At 42.3% G+C, this 21,951-nt stretch overlaps 1 protein-coding gene across 24 annotated transcripts in view; it reads right to left on the reverse strand.

Moving 5' to 3' along the window:
* TSNARE1 (t-SNARE domain containing 1) overlaps positions 1-21,951 on the reverse strand; it is a 489,936-nt gene that overhangs the window by 214,746 nt on the left and 253,239 nt on the right. For 23 of the 24 annotated variants that reach the window (XM_075024058.1, XM_075024043.1, XM_075024060.1 and 20 more), the window contains one exon: positions 20,518-20,685. In XM_075024058.1, the coding sequence (XP_074880159.1) occupies positions 20,518-20,685 (168 nt within the window). The remainder of the gene's footprint in view (positions 1-20,517; positions 20,686-21,951) is intronic. The other variant, XM_075024061.1, reaches the window with a different exon arrangement.

Below are 21,951 nucleotides of genomic sequence, written 5' to 3' on the forward strand. Positions count from 1 at the left end.
GTGAGGCTGTGGGAAGAAAGGGGAGTTAGGTGAGTGCGACGAACAATGATGATTTCCTCTCCCTTTTAAGACAGAGACATTATAATCCCATAACGTGAAGTTGCTTTACCGAGGAAAAGTTAAACTTCAGGGAAGTGTAGCTGCATTTCAGTTGGCTATTAGACGTTTCACTTTCTCTTGATAAATTCTCCGTTAATGTTACTGGGTTTACATTTCCCTGCTCCCTTGCTGTGCAAAAATTGGATTGTTCATCTCCCAGGGAAGGTACTTTGCATTTTTGCTTGCTGTGATCCTCCTGCCATCCAGAATTACCTAAATCAAACCAGAATAGGCTACAATCCAGCTCATGCCACAGGAGAACAGGAATTTTACCCGAGGAATTATACACACATATTAGCCCGTCTCGAGACAGTTCCCTTCTTGCCACAACATTTACATTTCCGTCCAAAGAAACCACCACCAACATGAGGGAGGAAGAACTGAATAGTTTGTTTTCACCAAAACAACGGGACCCCCAACCTGATCCTATGGAAGCTGACAGCCACATTTCAATTCATTTCAGAAAGCTTCTCCCCACACTACCTCTCTCCCCCAAAATAGAAATGTCCAGACACAAGCTTGTTTTCCAGAGGCCACAAAGAGGTATTTCACTGTTACAGCAGTAATGTTTTGCAGCCCTCTGAGCAGCAAGCAAGAGCTATAGGAGGAAAGGAGCCACAAGGTTAAACCCTTCACTGGGGCTAAATATTTTTTGTTGTCGTCTCAGACTGAACTTTGCTCGTGCCTTAATGGTAACTCCTGCTTTGCTCAATGGCCCAACAAAGAGACTTGTAAGTAGCAAGACAGTATCACCACCAGGAGCCTTTGTAAGACTTAGAAGATTATAAAAATTTAATCCTTTGGGGAGGTGGGACCACAGCATGCATTCAGGGTCGGTGTAAATGTGCTGCACACTATGCAAGTGAACGATACACAGAGGCTGCACTTTGCACCAGGTAGTAGATACTATTCATATAGACTGGTTTGCTGACACTGTCCTACAACAGCTCTGCCAAATCCAGGTGCAAGGGCAGGACCAGGGGTGCCACTTTTGTATATGTGTTTCCCTCTTTGACGCTCCACTTGGAAATTATATACAGGTCTCTCCTGTATATCTCCCAGACTTCGGATATACATACATTCTTCAGATGTGCAAGTGGAGAGATTGATCTTTTATTTGCTGAAGTGAACTCTGCAAGTCCTTTAGGTTGCAAGTCTTTTAGACATCAAAGCCACAGTAGGAAAATATGTTTTGTCAGCTCTAGAAATCTTAGCCTGATTCGAGATACTGTCGCTAGTTTGCAAGGTCATATCAAAGGATGTGTTGCGTCATTCTCCAACAAAGAACAAGATATGAATTTAATCCTGAGGTGGGCCAACCATTCTGTTACTCACATTTTCACTTAGTTTTCCTAAATTGTGAAAATAAATTTCTTCTGGTCCACAATTAACATTAGATTCAATTATTGTTTTTTTCAATAGAATTGATTTTTTTCCCATTTTATTGCTGGAACATACTGTCACATTGGAGAAAGGGCAACTTGCCAAAATATTACTTAGATAACCCTGGCCTGCCTAAATGGAAAGCTTTTCATTTGTTCAATTAAAAGTAAGCATCAAAATCAGGACATTGTTTTTCTTTAACTTCATTATCCAGACTGATGGCTTATAAATGCATTTACTCATGCAGTCATCAGTCCATGATTATCCAGAGAATACTATTCCTCTTCTCTCTAACTACAGAAGACCCATCACAATGAAACTGACAGGGTAAATCAAACAACGCTGATATTAAAATACTATGCCACACTCTTAAGAATAAGCAGAAAATGAAAAGGTTAAGATTGGTCTCTGAAAAACAACTACCTAAAGATGCAAGATCAAATTACAAAAGCTTCAGCTGACAAAAACTTCTTAACTTAGACCCAAAGGGAGAAGGTGATTTACGAGATGGGGGTGACAGAAGCAGGGACACAGCACCACCATTCAAAGAAAAAGAAACAAATCCACAAAAATAGTGTTTTGTCCAAACAGTCTGGTAAAGAAGAAAACCATAGGTATCAGTTATTATGGATGTATGTCAGAGCTTGTGAGATAAACAGCACTTCTAGTAAATGAAGAGAAGCAGGCTGATCATGGGTCAGCTCATGGTAGGACAGATGTCTAAAATCACATTGGATAAACTATGTTCTAAAAGTGTCTTCTCAAGATTATTTTGAGACCTTAAGGTCAGGCAGGGACATCTACATCCTGGAAACCTACAGCTAGGGAAGAGGTACCTTGCTGTCCTGGTTTCAGCTGGGATAGAGTTAATTTTCTTCCTAGTAGCTGGTATAGTGTTCTGTTTTGGGTTCAGTACGAGAAGAATGTTGATAACACACTGATGTTTTCAGTTGTTTCTAAATAATGTTTAGACTAAGTCAAGGATTTTTCAGCTTCTCATGCCCAGCCAGCAAGAAGGCTGGAGGGGCACAAGAAGTTGGCACAGGACACAGCCAGGACAGCTGACCCAAACTGGCCAACGGGGTATTCCATACCATGGGACACCATGCCCAGTATATAAACTGGGGGAGTTGGCTTGGGGGGCATCACTGCTCGGGAACTAACTGGACATCGGTTGGTGGGTGGTGAACAATTGTGCATCACTTGTTTTGTATATTCCAATCCTTTTATTATTATTATTGTCACTTTATTATTATTATTACTCTCATTATTAGTTTCTTCCTTTCCGTTCTATTAAACTATTCTTATCTCAACCCACGAGTTTTACTTTTTTTTCTGATTCTTTCCCCATCCCACTGGGTGGGGGGGAAGTGAGTGAGCAGCTGCGTGATGCTTAGTTGCTGGCTGGGGTTAAAAAATGACACTTGCTCTGGGTGACAAGAAGTCCTAATGACCTGCAGTATCCAACAGCTGACTTGCTAACAGGAACATCTAATCTCTATTTAAGAACAACGCCTGTTGCAGATTGCCGGTTACAAATAACTGAGCTTTACAAAAAGTCTTGGCCGTTTGAATGATGAATAGAGTAATAAAACCTTACACATCGTGGTAAAATGGCTAAAACAGAATAAAACAACAAAACACATGCAAGGCTTTGATAGCCTGGTCCTTGTAAGGAAAATCACAGCTCACTTATCCCTTGCAATTCTTTAAATGAGTCAATAGCTCAGTGGAAATGAAAAAGAAACTGTAAACCAGTTAGTTTAATTCTTTTTCAGATTGTAAAGGTCTGTGATGTTGTCACTCCTGAGGTGACTACAGAAGGTAACTACTATGGAATGAGGTACAAAACAATGTCAAGTGCAAAAGCAGGTCAGGAGAAAGAAGAAGGAAAAAAAAAACCCAAAACAAAAACCAAAAAACCAACTCAAACCTAAAAGTAGGCCAGTTTTCATCATGACAAAAGGTTAACAGTCAGCTGCCTCCAGGCATTTTGTTGGATGCCATGTTGTTAAATATATTTATAAGTGCTCCTGCAAGGAGAATCAGTGGTGGAGGGGAAAAAAACCAAGAAATCCTAAAAAACAAGACCAAAAAATCTCAATCTGTCATCACGATGATCCTGCAAATTCCATGTTAACATGAAACCTCTATTCAGGTGCAGAAGACTATAACCTTTGATCAGCCCCCTTGAGGCAAAAATCTGATCTAAAACTATCAACGAACCCAGGACCACTTGCACAGCCTCATCGGGAGGGTGCATAGGTGGAATAGGGATAGCTATCCAAGCACACTCGACACTACATGGGTTACAGGTCAAGCCACTGACTGCCCTGAGCCCTCTTCCAAAATCATCAGGCAAGCTTTGAGACTGGACGATGGAAAAGCCTGCAAAGAAAAAAGAAACATGGAGCTGAGTCAGTAACTGGCTGTCCAGTGAGAAGCAGGCTGTCTCCAGAACCTGGGGAGGACCTGGCTAATTGTAACCAGGTCTCAAAATACCCTAAGAGGTGGCCAGGTCAAACAAGACTGAATTTGGGCAGCTCAGCATGGACCTTGTGGGACAGGCCAGCTGGGTGGTAAAGTCAGATTGCACCCAGAGTGCAATGCCCAGTGTGTAGGGCAGCGAGGGAACAGTTGTCTAGAAAAGATGGAATAACGAAGAACGTAGACCTGGTACACAAAAGATGTAGAAGTCAACCACTGGGGGCAATGCGCAGGGCAGAAACAGACTGTACTTCTGCAGACAGGCTTGGCAAGACTGGAAAGGGCTGTTACAATCATCAGAAAGACTTATGCACTTTCAATAATACGACAGTGAATGATGCTCGACACTGATGAATGCAAGTGTAAGAGGGGAAAATTAAAATGGCTCGTACAGCTCACGTGACTCTACATTTGGCACGCGAGTTCAACAGACAGACTTGAGCAGCCCGAGGAAAACTGCTGCTTAATGCAACGATGCCTTCCAAAATAGCAAACAAGATATTAGGAAGCACAATGAACCGGGCAATAAATAACATGAGGTTGCCAGTCTGGCACCACTTCCCAGCTCCAGCCTCACTTAGAAGGAAAGGACTAATTTATCTCCGTGCTAATGCAATACGGTCAGTGAGTGCCAGCGCCTTTGTTGTAGACGGGAACAATGTGGCAGAGGCAGGTGGCACTTCAGTGGCATTCCTGCCCTCGGATCTCAGAGGACGGGGTCCTGCCTAACCTTGTTTGAAGGTCACCAAACATCAGAGAGCCTGCGGTACAAAGCCATCTGCTCAGCCACCCCCTCGGCTCAACCCGCCACAACGCGGTGCCGTCCTGACGCCCACGGAGAAAAACTCACCTGTGAAACAAAGCACTGGCTTCTCGCAGCTCTTCCAAAGCTATTGTGGCAGTCTTTTTGATGGCACACAACAATAGATGCTCTAACTCCACAGGCAATGGGGAAAAAAAGATTAGCAAGAGGTATTAATATAATAGTGTTTAACCCAAACCTCACCGCTCCCACGCAGAGTGCTGCAAAATTAATACCGCTGTTTCAGGGGAAATGGAGGGATGGAGAAAATAAAAGAAAGCTCAGACAGAGATAGATTTGAAGCCAAGACTGTTCACCATGGTGTAACAACCGCATGCATCTTGTGGGGATGCACTGGTGCCCTGGGGACATCAGAACTGTAAAAATGCATGATACGGCACTCACCCCGATTAGGAGGTGATGATGCTACTGTGGTATTGGAGATATCCATCGTGTCCCTCAGCCTGGCCCAGACCTCCTCTGTGTTGCACAGCTTCCAGCCCCCAAGTCCTTCTTGGCTGCCCTGTGCCCACAGCAAGGACTGCGATCCCATGAGGTCTTCCCAGCCCCAGCAGCACACAGTAGGAAGGAACCAGAAAAATGCTCCATCTGACTGCTTTCCCCCTCCAAAACAAACATCCAGGGTAGAGTACCAGTGTCACAGACATGGGACTGGGACAACGGGGAAGGACCGCTGCGCCCTGAGATATAGGGGGGATAACACGGTACCTTGAGGAAGGGACAAGGAGAGAAAAATGTTGAAAGACGATCTAGTGTGGCAGGATCTGTTTGAGTGTGGTTGTAAAATACCTTGTGCTTCTGCAAAAACACTCAGGGGAGAGGAGAGATGTGCATGAAAGAAATGCTGTTCATGCTTTTCTTTGGAGGTGTTTGAAAGTCATTCAAAACGAGACACCAGTTCATTTACAGCTTGTAGAAATCAGCATTGAAGTCAGTTGATCTATATCACTTTCCAGTAGCTGGGATCTATCCTATAAGCAAATTAGCTCACTCACCAAATTCCTAAAGTGTGTTTGGGGGAAGATGACCTGTATTTAACACCCACTGATTTATGAGAGACTGTCCTTGGGTCTCTTTCCTACGAGGTGACATCTCAGAAGAAGTAATAATCTTTCTACTGTGGTCCAAATAAAAGGAAGGAAGTTCCTCTAAATCTTAATAGGTGAGTTGTAAAAAGTTGTGACATTCAGCAGCACCTGGAGTTAAATGGGAAGACTCAGGACTAAAAGACACAGAGTCCTTAATCCTGAGATAGGGAGACAGGTGACTGGTAGAGAAACGCACAGCTAGTTCCCTGTTTGCATTTAAAGCTCTTTATTCACTGGCTCAGCAATTCCTCCGTGGCATTTATTTTTAATGCTTTATTTTTGCAATTTGACTTTCTAATGGCAACACCTGAAGTCACCTTCCTTAACCCTTCACAGTGATATAAATTAGAAAGAACAACAGAGGAAACAACTGAAAGAACACGGCTTATCCCTGTCAGACCTCAGTAGGAGATTACTCCCTCTTAAGCAATCAGCACCAATGTGCAAAGGTGCAAGGTTTCCTTTTATTTCCTCCAGGTACCCTCAGGGTGGGAGGACCTAATCCCAAAAGTCCTTGCACCCCAACGCTGAGACTTATATTCATAAGCATGAGCTGAAATCAGGGAGACAGAGAAGTCATGGGGTTTGCTCTTAAAATATTTTGCCTCTTTTTATTGTTCAGCTGCAGTTAGCCAGGAACAAAGAGGAAGGAGAGAAATGCCTCCTATGACAACCAAAATGCTCCAGAGAGCATCTTTTTCATCTTTAGGGCTATTTTAAAGGATAAAGCCAAATACAGGGACTGATGCTAACTGAGTGCCTTTTGGCCCCGGCTGCTGGCAGCACCTGCTAATCATATCAGGTTGAAGAGCAGAAATTTGCATGGCAGTGTTTATAGGGACTCTAGAAATGAGACTAAATATGACATTCTGCTAAATGATTGCAGATCTAGACATCCTTCATTTTGCCTCCTTACTAGTCTCCCACCCTCCCTTCAATATCACTCCCCACCACCCATGCAAAAAAATCCCAAGAATAAAAAGGCACTTTTGCTCTCATCTGAGTTTTGTCAAGAAAGACCCAAATTCCTGAAAACCCCAGGGATGGAGATGCTCCAGGAGCATTTGTTATGTATGTTTTGGGCAATGGGGAGAGAGCATGGGTTCCTTTGTGCAACCCCCTTCTGCTGCAATGATCGGCTCCAGCCAATTTCTTGGCTGAGACCAAGCCACCAAATTAATTTCATGCTTGGCAAATTGAAGCTTTCCAAAAGCACTTTGGTTCACCAGAAACCCGGTCAGCACAGTGGACAGAGAAGCTGAAAAGATTCACAATTCCTCAAAACCTCTGAATTTACGGCCAGTCCCTAAAACCAGCCAGGCAAAGAGACAGTAACTGCTTTCCTCAAAAATTCGTCTAGCACATTAAGACGAGATTTTTCTTACATGAGAAAATATCAGTCGTCTTCTTAAAGAGAGTGCAAGAGCTCTCAGCACCGGCTGAGATTTAAAGTTGTTCTTCCTCACCATTGCCAGATATCTGGGCTCCCATCATTTCCAGGGGAGAAAGGTGTCCGCCAAGAAGCGTGACAGGAGCAAAATGCCCCTGTATGTACACGGGCTTTGAACACAGACCCCTTTTGTGAATGCAGCCAGCAGCAGACCATCATTCATAAAATCAGCATACGCTAATCGAAGTCTCCAGCACTCAGCTCTGAGGCTGTACCTGAATCCCCCGTGGACATCTATCTGTCGGTCCCAGGGCACTCAGGAGATCATTCATCTTTTAAGAGCTTAACAGGACATTGTCTGACAAAGCTGACACTCCTGTAAGTTTTCCCCCAGGTGTGTTTTATGTGTACAAGTATCGGAGCAGCTCTTTTCCTCCCTGCCCTCCCTCCTATAGCCTCATCTTCAGATCTCAAGATTTTTCAGAGGGCAAGAAGCTATCTCTCTCTTTGACAGCGCAATCTGCTATGCGCTCTCGGAGAGACGGGCTGCTATTTAGCTTCTCTTGATAAAGTCATGATATCATGGGCGAAACTTCAGAGCACAGCAAGCTCCCTCTGTAGGGGAGATCTGCCTTCAGTTACAAATGATGATTAGCATTTTCCTTGAGCTTCATCCAAGCTGGATAGATGACAGTGTGTTTTGTGAACAGGAGCACGTTCCATCTGCCTAGTAATTCAAATAAGGGGAGAAAAATTAAAAGACAAATACACCAGATCTTGTATTTGGATCTCTCATCACAGCACACTCTGAAGGGAATTCGGCGCGGAAGTACAGAACAAGCAGCTTTTTAATCCTGGCACTGATGCTGACTCTTTCCCGGGTCTTAGACAAGGCATTTACATTTCTATGGAGCTCCACTGGCAGAGAAACAATCCATAATGTCTCAGTTTCCCCAGCTGTGAAATGGGGATAGGAGCACAGTAAGAAATCTGCAGCAGCTTTGATCCCTCGTGGGCTGCATGGGCAAGACCTGACAAGGAAAGATGGGACTCGGGAACTTTTGCTCAAAAAAATCACCAGCACCAAAGGCAAAGTTAAAGCTAAGTAGATGTTTATTGCTGTAGCAGCGCTGCCAGCTGCAGATACATGGGGAGAAGGAAGTCTTAGACTTTCAAGAGAATACTTATAGTGATCCAGAAAAGTCCATTTAGTCCCTGATGGCTCAGTAGAAGATGTTGAGAGTAACATTACAAAAAACTGGCCGGATATGTTTTGATCTTTGACCCAAAGCCCATGCATCTCCCATCCTTCAAGAGCGATCCCTCACCCCTAAATTGGAAGATAATTCAACTTTGCTCTTTATATCAACAAAAAGCCACATTGTCAAAAAAACATGTGGATTTTGATCCCTACATGAACAAATGGATGTTTTAAAGCATTAGTTTCCAGTTCCCTTCCTAAATAAAGCAACTAAACTTCCAGTATGTCGCTGACCCCACCACATCTACATTCCACTTGCTGCTGGAGAAGACAGATTTCAATTCTTCTGAAAACGTGACCCTGTTGAAAGTGCTTAAACCTTCTGCATCAGAATAGTCCCCTCCTTTGCTCATAATGGACTTCCAATATATATTGGAAATGCACAGGGGAGAACACAGCATCAACCCAGGTGCTTGTATGTTTATTACGTTTCCAGAAAGGGAAGAGGTTTAACATTTGAGGTTTAACATCTCAGGCTAAACCATGTGCTTCTACAAGTTTTATGAGACTAGCAACACCCTACTGAGCACTAGGAATGTTTTTGTCGGCCCTTGACTTATTCAGACTTCTCAGGCAACTTTTATGCTATCCATTCTTTGCTTCTTTTCTCTACTTGACTAATGAATTAATAAACATGGTAAGAAAGCAATGATTCCAACATACTCTGTTGGGATCTATTCCTCAAAAAGGAATACTGCTCAGGAGACAAAGTGCTTAAAGAAGTGCTCAGCAAGGATGCATCTATTTGAGCTAATCCAGCATGTTCAATAGTGATAGCACCATACTAGCAGTTTGCTGAATCTTGGTTAATATATCTCTCCCCTTAGTAAGTAAGGACTTCTGGTGAGCTTGATGCATGGGAGTGTGATTTTTGTGTCAGCTGGTGGCACAGATAGAGCAAGTTCATTCTGGTTTGTGAAGGACTCACAAGAGATGCTTGCAGGAGCGTGGGGGAGAAAGTTGCCCAAGAGGTACAGTCCATTACAACTACGATTTGGAAAAAGGGACAAAAATGGAAACAATACACATAATACCTTAGGAAGGAAGGACAATGTGGCAGTGTTTCATTGTCCTTTAAAAGTACACAGAGACCCACAATCAACAAAAATCAGCTTAGAAATACCCAACTTCTGGTCTTGCATTCAGAACATTCCCAGAGCCTCATCTAACCCTATTTCTATTCACCTCTAATCCTTATTTACCTCCCTTATATAAACAGACTCTGAGCAACAGTTTATGCAGAAATTCCTACTCTTAAGACATCCGCATCTGGTCAGGTGAATGCCACCATGAGGGATCCACCATTTTCTCTCCACAGCTACACTTTCAGATATTTCTTTAACGGTCTATAGACCAGACGGCTCTGTTTGCATGACCAGCGAAGGGCAGCTCCAATCGTTACTCGTAAGATCAGCATCATTATCCACACTCATTGCAAACATGTCAGTGCAGACTCAGGACCAGCCAGAGCATACGGACACATTGTCCATGGGATGTCCACAGAGTAACGCCGTTGATGTGACATGGACCCACTGGACACAGGGCCACCTCAGAGGACTGCTCTTCCAGGGAGGTGCAGACATAGGCATGGACACTGCCCTGCACCCCAGACTTTGCTGACTTCTACCCATCCACCTGGTGGAGAAAAGGATGCTGACATCCTAATATCCTAACTATTCTCCCAAATAAACGACAAATGTGGTGTGAAAAGGGAAGAAAAGCATGAACCCCTGTCTGAGGGGACAGGGGTTTTCCCTGAGAAGGGAAAATGAGAATGACTCGTGGCCTCACAGAGGCCAGGAAATAGAGAAGTCTTGTCTTTAGATTGAAGCAAGGTTAACACATGAACTTTTGGTAGCCCTCAGTGGTGCAGTCAGAGGAGATGGAGAGATAATGGGATCACAGGATCACAGGATAATTCAGGTTTGAAGGGACCACAGGAGAGCCCTAGTCCAGCCTCTCACTCACAGCGTGACCAACTATCAGGTCAGACCATGTTGCTCAGGGGTCTAGCTAAAAATTTGCATTGAAAAAAAATGCATAAAAATATTTACATTAAAATTTGCATTTCTCCATAACACCTGGGTGAGTCTTAACAGTGTTTCTGCCTCAAGTGTGATGTCTGGTAGCCTCAACACAAAGGGGAACAGGAGACTTCAATGCAGGGAAGGAAATGACGACCAGAGGAGATGCACTGGGTAGATAGATGGTGAACAGGGTGGTGGGGAAATACAGTTCTGTAACATCCTCTTTTAAAAAGAAGCAATCAAAAGTATTGAAGAATACCTGAAGAAGATGAGCCTGCATAGTGCAGAGGGCATAAACTAACACTGTCTTTGGCAACAGCCTCTAAAATTTGACATTCATTGTTAACACTGTTAAAATTGTCTGTGATTTTCAGTCTAATTTCTGTGAGGATATGGGAGAATATTATTGTCAAAGCTAATTTATAAAGAACCAGGCACCTTTTGGTAAATAGGAGGGAATATGAACTGGCCTTGCTGTGAAATATAGATTTCAATCACCTTCTCAGTGATCTCTTCCCTTGTTATCTCTGTAGGGTCTTTTCAATACACTTTGTTCACCCTCCTCTCTCCCGAGCTGTTCAGGGAGGGCTGACTCCCTCTCCAACCAGCGGGGTCTTGATGGGATGCTCCAGGGCTTTGCCACATGAGCTTTTATCTATTCATAACATAAGACTAACCTGTTGTTATTCTCTCCATCTAGACTGGGGAAAATTATGATTTCCTTACCGAAAAGAAATAAAAAAGAAAACACAGCACTCAATCCAGGAAGGCAAGAAGTCAAATCTGCAGTAACAGCTCTTGAGAGCACTGCTAGAGGAACCTGGCTGATTGATCTACATTATTATTAATTAGCACCAGAGAACTAGAGAGTGAACTGCTCTAACCTAAGTAATAGGTGAGAGTGGTAATTCCCCTTTCAGGCAGCAAATCGCATCCACAAAAAAAGCTGTATTGATGAGGCATACGATGTTTGTACTGTCTGTGCTAACAGAAATAGGAGCAAGATATTACCTTTATTGAGAGAGTCATCATCTGGCAACAAAAAAAATAAGCAAAACTGCAGTAAATGGAGAAGGAAAGCAACACATCCTTTTAACAAAGGAAATATTAACACTTAAGCAAGAGGATTTGCAGAAGAAACACTATTTCATCACAAGCACTAGAGATCTCTCTCCGGCTCTGTACCTTACCCATGTACATTGACAGTCAATATACACGTCTTTAACTCAGCTCAATTTCTGTGGAGATATATATGCAGATGTGTCTGCCTAAAATTCAGATTATTAGCAAATAATGTGTGTCAGCACTATTTTCTCCTTCTGCAGAGGAAATACTTCACTTTTACTAGGTGCTAAAGTCCATCCCTATTCAGCAAAGCTCTTAAGACATACGTAAGTGATTTGCTGAATCAAGGCTTTCATTACTAGCTGCTTCATGCAAACTCACTGAAAGCAAGAGTGCATGAAGAAAAGGGTTTAGGGTAAGACTCTCTGACACTAACAGTCTTTGGATAAGGTGCTGGGAATCTAAGTCAGAAAAGGAAAATTATCTCTAGCACACAGTGGAAACCTCTCCAATTTAGTTAAATTACTTCGTTACCCACAGTATTGTCATAAGGTTACACCTGAGACATAAGAAATGTCTAGGGCTAAAAATAAATGTTATGTATTCCTGAATCCTCTCTGTCTTGCCAAGTGAGATCCTAGGTTGTACACATAACCCTGATGAAATACTGATTGCAAAAATACGCAAGCTCTAATCATTTCTGTGAGGAAAGGAAGAAATACAGTTTTAGCCATCCAATAAGAAAAAGTTTGGACTTTTGCAAGTAGTCCTAGCAAAAATGATGTGTGAGCAGAAAGGAGATGATGAGAGAATTTTTGCAATGTATTACCCAGTGGTATTTCATCTCTTTCCTCTGTGTCTGGATGTATTGGGTTTATGGGCAAGATGGATGTATACCGATATACTTATAACAGTAGCATTTAATAAACAGTGGAAACGGAAAGAGAAGGAAATACAGCAAGAACTCTCTGTTGGTGCATGTGACTTTTGTGTTTGCTATTTTAGCATGTAACTGCCACTTATACGATTCTCCAGGTTGTTACTGAGTTGTCATACTCCGTGGGCTGCAGCAGGGAAAGGATCCTGACTCCTCAGCCATTTCGTATGCATTGGTGGAACACCACACTGTGCGAAGCTAGCAGAACTGACCGGCTATGTTCACACTGCAGAACACTTCACTTGGATCTCCTCTGGGTCCCACGAAATGCCCCTTTAGCCCAGAAATGTAATCTTATATTTGTGTTCTCTGTGCAAGGTGGTAGGTATTGTAAGAGACTTGGGTCACAGCTTGTTGGAGCAATTTTCTTCTAGCATGACAGTGCAACTCCTCTAGTATGATGATGTTCTGGGCTCTAGGACATGATAAAAAAAGTATATGGCACTCTCAGGCAGCCCTGGGAACTGTTCTGGATGGAAAAGCCAAACTTAAGGTAATATGTAATTACACTGGCTTTCTGGAGAAGACCAAGAAGCAGATTATCTCTCAGTTGCTCTGCAAAGAACTAAGTCTGTACCTGCACTGACAAGTATTGCAGAGCAGCAGGCACAGATGTACAGAGAAAAACAGCTGGTGCTGGGGACCCAATATCCAAAGTATCCATGAAATTTTAATTCACACTAGCTCCAGCCTATTCCTGTAGACTGATTGTCTATTATTGGTCAGAGTCCATGAGGTGGATGCTTGCAATACATCTTTTAACAGAGTTTCATCCCACATGAATTTAATTTGTGAGCTCCGAGAGCGCTCTGAGAAGTGAACTAAAACACAATATGTGAGTGCGACTACGTGATTCCCACCAAAATAAGAGCCAGGGAGTGTGCTCAGGTGGCCAAGAAGGCTAATAACATCCTGGCCTGTATCAGAAATAGTGTGGCCAGCAGGAGCAGGGAGGTGATCATGTACTCGGCACTGGTGAGGCTGCACCTTGAATACTGTGTTCAGTTTTGGGCCCCTCACTACAAGAAAGACATGGAGGTGCTGGAACGTGTCCAGAGAAGGGCAAAGTAGCTGGTGAAGAGTCTAGAGAACAAGTCCTGTGAGGAGCGGCTGAGGGAACTGGGGTTGTTTAGCCTGGAGAAAAGGAGGCTGAGGGGAGACCTTATCGCTCTCTACAACTACCTGAAAGGAGGTGTCAGTCTCTTTTCCCAAGGAACAAGTGACAGGACGAGAGGAATCGGCCTCAAGTTGCGCCAGGGGAAGTTCAGATTGGATATTAGGAAAAATTTCTTCCCCAAAAGGGTTGTCAAGCACTGGAGGAGGCTGCCCAGGGAAGTAGTTGAGTCACCACCCCAGGAGGTATTTCGAAGACACTTAGGGACACGGTTTAGTGGTGGACTTGGTAGTATTAGGTTAATGGTTGGACTCAATGACCTTAAGGGTCTTTTCCTAGCTAAATGATTCTATGATTCTATTATATGATTCTAAAACTGTCTTTCTCATAGAAGCCAGAACATTTGAATGCTTTTCAGCAAGCAGACTTGCCCCACAAAGAAGCCTGGAAGTTAATAGCACATGTTTAATGATGATGCTTGAGAGAACATCTCCTGGAGTGAAACAGGGAGTGAGTCAAAATGAGACTGAAAACACCAAAACAGCACTGGCCCCTTCAGGGCAGAGCCTCTGAAACTCCCTTTTCAGTGGTGACTGGCACGACGCTGGCAGTTTGAAGGCAACGTGTTAAGGATGTGGAGATTGCCTATGAAGGGTTTTGACGTGAAGGCAGATAATTGCGGTTTGGAGCAATGCGTAAGTTGTGGAGGCCACAAGGGGACAGAGAGGGGAGGCACAGGCAAATCAATATGCAATGAAAACAGTCACTGCATGAGTCTGCTGGGACAGACTGCTTTTTGTTCTCAGTACTTGCTAAGGCTTCTCCACATTTTCAAAGAGGCCAGCTGTTATTTTCACATATCACTTAATTTGCCCTCCGGCTTGCACAGTTTCCCCAGAATTTACCCTTAATTCACCTTACTCCTCCGCTTCCCTAAGTGTCAGTGAAGAATAAAGGAAATTTTTGTGATCAAATCATCAAATCAATAGGGCTGCAGCTGTACACGGACATGGAAGATGCCTGTTCTCAGGCACTGAAAGTGCAGGTAGGCACTTCATTGCATCCACATCATTAAGTCCCCTTACCCTCTGAACAGGGTGGCTGCATCGAAACTGCTTATGGAGAACATGTTAACTCTCAAACTGTGCCAATATTTAGGCAAGCACTGGCTAATCTGGGTCAAAAGTGTGCCAGGGTGTGCTCTAACAGTTTAGAAGTTTAATGAGTCAGTTCTAGTGTCCTCGGTAATTTACTAGTGTAGAAATTATCTAGAAATTTTCCATCAGCACTTGTAACCTCTGAATTGAATCCATGGGGCTTTTTACACATTTCTTCTGTTCAGCTTTGGTACAACACCAAGATGCTGTATACGGTCTGCTGCTGTAGGAGAAAGGAACTAACAAATGGGAAATTATTGAGAATAAAGCACTGAAGTGACTGAAAAGCAAGGGAGACTGACTTGTGAAGAGGAGGATAACTGTTAGCATTTGAGGAGTTTAAAGGCCAAAGGGGAAGAAGAATTATTTGCAGGGTCCAGCAGAGTTTCGCTAGGTGTAAAGAGCTGAGAATGAGAAAGGGATCTTTAGCAAGAACAGAGGGAAGCATTTCATCAACACTGAAGCCTGCTGGACCGTGAAATAGTCTCCTGAAATAAATGGTGGCAGTCCTACAGCTCGGGTCATTTTAAATTAGACTGGCCAAAAAACTTGAGCAGATTCTTTAGGGAACAACTCAATATTGAGTCCCAGGGATGGCCATGTCAACCTCGCAGGCAGCTCTGCCACTCATGATAATTAGGCTCCACCATGCTGCCATGAAAAGAGGGCTGTTTGACACTCACGCAGCACCAGATCTCTCACTTACGGTGCTTGTCATGATATCGTGTTATTTATACATTACTCTGAGTTGAAAAGTCGCTGTGAAGAGGCAGGCAGAGCCCTCATAAGTCAAAACTCTGGACTATTGAAGCTGATGAAAAATATAAAATAGCTTGCATTAAACCTTCTAAACTGCTAGCATCAGTGAGACATTTTACTGAAAATACCCCTCAGCAAGAAATGATATGCAGTAATGAGTGAACTAGGAACATGTTTGAACTAACAAACACACTCTGACAGACTCTGTGGGGCTTTTTTTTGTTTTATTTTTATTGTATTTCATTTTCTATCTGCTTATAAATGCTTGACTGACAGGCATGGAGGCTGGCATTATCACTTCAAAACAGATAGGGAATGAACATCAACATTTCTCAACACCGACCCAAAGAGAACTACCTTTCCTAAAAATAAAAGCAATTCCCTGACACCTGCTGCCACACCCTGTCCAACTCTTCTTTTTTTTTTTTTGCCAAGAGAAGCATCAGCTAAAATGAAGCTCTGTTGATGTGTTTTGCTTTCTTCAGGATATATTCAACTGATGATTAGAAATTGGACAGAGGTATTCTTGCTATATATTCACTTGCCAAAATTTAGCAAAGCATCACCAGGCAGCATTGGCTGTCATGCTCTGATGACCATATATTACTGGAGAAAACTGTCCACCTTCTCACTTCAGCCAACAATGCCTGAGTTCTGCATAAATACAAAAAGAAAGAAATAGAAATCTGTGGAAACAACCCCAGGGAACATGGTGGATCCTTCTTGCTATTTACTGTGTCTTCTGACCAAAATGAGGAAGGAACATGCTAAACAACTTATTCTCCCAATTCTCTCTGAGATGTAGGATGAAGCTTTCAGTCTCGTTTTATAGGTAAGCGACTTAAGATTAGTACAAACAGTGCCCAAGGCAAATAAGGAATTGATGGCAGAGTAGACACTTGAACTAGTTTTTACAAATGCTTTCCTAGCACCCTTCCACGGGGGGACTCTCCATGGCTGCACAGGCATCTGTAACTGATGGTCTCCAGTTTGCAATGTTTGGTAACTGAAATTATCTATATAAACTGAATGGCATCTGCTGGTTTTCAGGGTTGAGAGGTGATGTGGTTAGTTCTGGTAGTGTCAGGTTTGGTCAAAATGGGCAGCTGCCTACCTCTATGGTCTGAGCTCTCATTGCTGCTGCTCCTCCTGTGGGGGCAGCCAGAAAAAGGGGTGTAGGGAAGTCAGGATAGATGAAGTGAGCCTTGCTGTTTCAGGGACAACCGTTCCCGATACCAGGAGTAAGCCCTGCTCTCCAAATCCGCCCTTTCCTTGGTCTACTGTCTCAGTTATTCCCCACTCTTCATGGTAGGAGAACGCCCACTGCTGTGTTATCAGCCCGCAAGGCACAGGAGTGGGATGGAAGACTGCTATAAGAAAAGAAAGAGGATTGTGGAGTTGGTGGGATGGCCTGGTGGTGACTCCAAGGAAATGGTGGTAGGGTCTGGGAGTGGTTTGTCTCATCTTCCTTTCTCATCACCTCTGGAGAAGCTGTCTGCACGGGGAGGATCACTGGAGGCTTTCTGAATCAATATGGCATTTAGCATCTTTTTTTTTTTTAGGTCTTTCCAGTCACCAGATGAAATTCTGAAGTTCTCCATTCAATGGTTATCCATTTCTTCTCAAAGTTTTATCTCCTTCCATTTTTCACATGACCACAGGTGCCAATGAAAGGCACGGGATGCTAAATTACATATATTTGCTATGACAGAGCTTGTGCCAGCACTGAGCACTGACAATGCACATTACAGTTCAGCTCATGTATTTCTGATGGCACATTTTACAGTGCTATATATAAAGTTGTTATGGCATCTATTATTCACTGCCAATACAGTTCAAGTTAAAATAGGTTTTATATAACAGTTCAAAGCAATATTTTAAGAAATAACACTTGTGTCAAGGCTCCTGTGTCCTACCAGATTTTGACATTTCCAAGTAATAAAGATCTTTATCCAAAATGTAAGGTTTTGGCGAGACATCTCCCTTGCAGACTTCTCTATTTTTAATCTGCAAGCAATAGCAAAAGAAGCACATTTAAATAAAATGAACAGCCAGCTGAACTTTTGACATGGCTGTTATCTTTCTAGGTGGAAACTGTGAACGCTGAAAAGTGCCTCAAGGGATGTTCATGACAGAGAACAATGTCCCATTAACCTGAACCTCTGAAGAGATTCTGGAGATGTGGAAAACACACAAGTGGGAAAGAGTCATTGGAACATTAAGAAGATGTCTATTATGGGCACAATTTTATATCTGTTTTTCAGGACACAAGACAGGAGGAGAATTTATTTCCTCATTTCTTTAGCAATAAAAAGGTTTTATATCTGTTCTTGCAAAAAGGGAAAATTCAATGTCTCTTAAAAAAAAGGGCCCATTACTGGTACCAGCACCATCAGCTTCTCCAAAGTTGTGTACTAATCAGTGTGGCCCAGAAGATACGATGTTCTGTGCTGCTTAAGATCTACATGTTTCTGGTCCTAGGTATGCAGAAACGTAAAAATCCCAGCAAGATCAATCTACTTGCATAAGATAAGTTTTGCACAGCAATATTCTTCATTCTGGTCCCCAAAGAGCAAAGGAGAACAAATGCTGTACGTCAATTTGGCAATAAATTTAGTTTATTAGTTGTGTTTGACAGTTAGGAATAATGTTTCCTTTTAACCTTCTTGGTTACTTTGTGGTTTTGAAAACATACTGGAAAAAAGTTGTAAGGGTGACTATGAGCTCAGTGAGTCCCTTCTCTGTATACCCACAACTTCTAATGAAATCAGGGAAGTTTTAATGTGGAAGATGAGTCCTTTCAAAAGAAATATGTTCAAGTGGGTCAACAAACAGAAAAACAAAACCCAGTGAAAATGATGATTTAAAAGCACCATCTGCTTATTCAAATACAGCTGGGGAGAAGTATGATGCAGTCCAAAAATCCATTTCATTTTCATTATATTTCTTTCAAAAGAGATGTTAAATAAAATACTATTGGTCGTAAATGTTTTTCTCCTGAGGAGAAATGTTTAAGCTACATTTGAAATAATGCTTGTGGAATGCTGTCCTCCTTACAGGCTGAACATGGATCTCGGATAGCAAAGCAAAATGAATACAGGAGATGGGATACAAACAGGTAAAAAGAAAGTGCACACATTCTTGGGAAGCAGAAGGCTGAACAACATTAACTGCTTAAGTTGAATAAGTTATTAACTGCAGAAGTTAAATAAGATATTCCGAGGTAAATTCATATTAGGCAGAAAGGTTTACAGGATCTACCAAATCAATAGATAGGCAAGCTGCATGATACGTGAGTATTGTATTTATTTAGAAGTTATGTAGGGCTGGGACTGGATTCACTTAACTTGCCTGAATTACCCCACCATGGCCATGTGTTCCAGTGTGGTGTGATGCAGAGATATCAGATTGTGGCACAGAAATGGGATTTAACCAGCAAAATAAAGATCTCTCTAAGGAAACATGACTAAATCTCTTGATTTTCCAAAGTTGGCGTGCTTGAGGCTGGCTTGGGGTTTATCATTCTCCACTGCCAAAAGGGAAAACACTAAATGTGTTCTTCTTCTGGGGAGGACAGGGGACAACATAAAGAAGGAAAGAAAAAGGCAGTGACTATATTTCAAACAAAAGGATCGCAACAATATCCTTTGTGTCCACAACACCATTTCAGAAATACCTTTGCTACCATCCTTCTCAAACATCAAACTGCAGGAACATCCCAAAATACGCATTTTCTTGTAACAAAGTTTCCTAGAGTTTGTCCTGGTGGATGCAAAGACGTTCCTCAAGCATGAAAGGACAATTCACACCCAAGGAAACCCAGTGTGAGAATATTCTTTAACAATTTCATCCCTAGTAATGCACACAAGCCCACAAAGCTCCATCATCTCTATTCAGCAAACCGTAACAGAAATTACACATACAGTAACCTCGACCAACTCCTGTAAAACTATCAAAATTTCTTACTTACAGTGTTGAATCATATGTAGCTATCACTGTTTGCAAACAGAGGTCAAAGCCTCAAAGCACCAGTCGACAGCGGGAACGTTTGTCCCCTTTTTGCACTGTTAACTTAATCACAATTCCTGCTATACCACAACAAAAATCTATTCTGATAAAATTAGCTGAATCCAATTAAAGGACAAAGTATAGTCCTTAATTAAATGTTCTGATTATTCTGAAGCCCTCTTTTTTTGGTTCGTCTTGAGTTTAGGCCTGTAAAGCATACAAATTAGAAAGATTTAAAATGTTTTGGTTTTACTCATTTATTGCTTAAATTTGAGTAACAAGAGTTTCCCAAAAGCATAAAAAGAGAAGTATAAAAAGAAAAATGTGGGATGTTTAACTTATTCAGACCTCTTTTTGTTCCCTTTTTTCATATTTTATTTATAGCACTTCTAAAAAAAAGGGAATAAAAATAGTATGTCTTCTTTTAACTACATTAAGAACATTCAAATACTTAGATAAAGCAAAAATATTGAATTATTTGAAAAAGTTAACAAGTTATTTCCTTTCATCTACCTATTATTCTCTCTAATGGTAAAGCTGAATATTTTCTGCCTGTGACAAATTCCAGCTTCAAGTTTGCATGCACCAAGAAAGTTGTTTTGCTGCAAAACCAAGCTCAATTAAACTATCTCACCACCAACTCTGTTATGGAAGACTCACTGAAAAAAAAAACAACCCAAACATTAGCCCATGAGAATTAATTGATTCTTGTTATTTCATTACAGGTCATATGGATTTCTAATTCTTCCTTCTGCCACTGATTTCCAATTTTAGAAACACTTGATAATCTCTCCCACTTTTAGTGATACTGTACTGGCAGGAATGTAAATCAGCATTTCTTTCATCATGTTGAGCAATCCACAACACAAGGGATCTGCACTTCCAGCTCACAAGCCCACGAAGGGAGAAAGTTACTGACCTCAATCTGCTGAATGGCCTCTTCCCGCTGACGGATGGCCTCCAGGTCCTCTTCTGTGATTTCTGAGAGCAAGGCTTGATCCTGGCTCTGGTTCTGCCACATGCCATCTCCTCCGTTAAAGATCTTCTCATCATCAGGTAGGTCAGAGAAGGGGGCCCTCGGGCTCTGCTGAGATGGGAGAACGGAAAGAAAGCAAAGGGAGTGTAAATGTTGTCCGGTTTTAAACAGCCTTCTTATGGGAAAAGAAAATATTAATACAATAGATCACGTAAACAGTGGTGAAAAGGTGAAGAGTAAGCTACATGAAAGGAAACATATCAAGTCTCGAAAGAAGTGTTAGGACCTGAAGCCAGATCTCCTGAGCTACATTTGAGCCACAGCAACCAAATTCAATTTTCCAACAGTTCTGACAGAACAAAACATTTACATGCATCTGAAAAAATTACACATTTCCCTTGTTGATTTTCCTGCAAATTCTTCTGGAATTCGATATTTTCTCAGGCAGACATAAAGCCTATGCATTTGTCTTGAAGACTTTATGATCCAACTTACAACATTCAACATAACAAAGGATCCTACCTTGTCTGCTTAAGAGATAAACTAAATACAGCTAAAAAATGGGAAAATTATTGTAGTAATGTGACTTCAGAGTCATCAGTTTGTGCTACTCACAGTTACACGGTATTCATTCTATAGAGTGTATCTGATCTTGCTGACATATCAGATACCATTTTCTGGGTAGCTAAATATTCATACTGCCTTTGGGAGCTGTGCTTGTATTCAGATCCAGTTTTTAAGAGCCTGTTCATGATCCAGCTACATCTACACTGCAGGCAGGGGCAGAGGTTTAACAGGGTCTTCTCCTTCCAGCCTTTAGCTTCTGTGCCCACAGAGATGTTCGGTTCAGCCTAGACTGGGCTCCGAGAATGAACTGACACAAGGTTGGTTTGGAGAATCAGGAGGCTGAGCTGAAGTTCTAAACTAACAGGCACTGCCGAAGACTCCAATCCTACAACCGCACGAGTATTTCACTTCAAACAATGCACGTGGTCCTTTAAACTGGCCTCGAGCTGAGCTTTGACTCCTAATCAAAACTTACAATAAAAAAGCAATCCAAGTGGTTCTGAAAGAAGAAATGGCAGTCACTACAGCACATTCTTGACCTAAATGTCCCCAAAGTCTCTGAAAGCTACAAGAGAAAACAACACAAGAATCAGGGGGATGTTCAGTTCTCTGAATCTGGGCTTATCTGAAGCACAAACCCTGGGGCTTTTCAATGATTTCTGCCTGAGAAATAAAGGCCTTTGCTGTCTTGCTGTGGCTGAGTTTTTCAAAGATCTGTAATGCCCTGAATTCCCACAGGGTGACTAAGAAGCAAGGCCATCGGCACTGGCTGGAAGGGCACAGAAGGACTGGAGAACTGGAAGGACTAGG

Source organism: Buteo buteo, chromosome 3 (genome assembly GCF_964188355.1).
Source record: "Buteo buteo chromosome 3, bButBut1.hap1.1, whole genome shotgun sequence".
In the NCBI taxonomy this organism is placed as follows: Eukaryota; Metazoa; Chordata; class Aves; order Accipitriformes; family Accipitridae; genus Buteo; species Buteo buteo.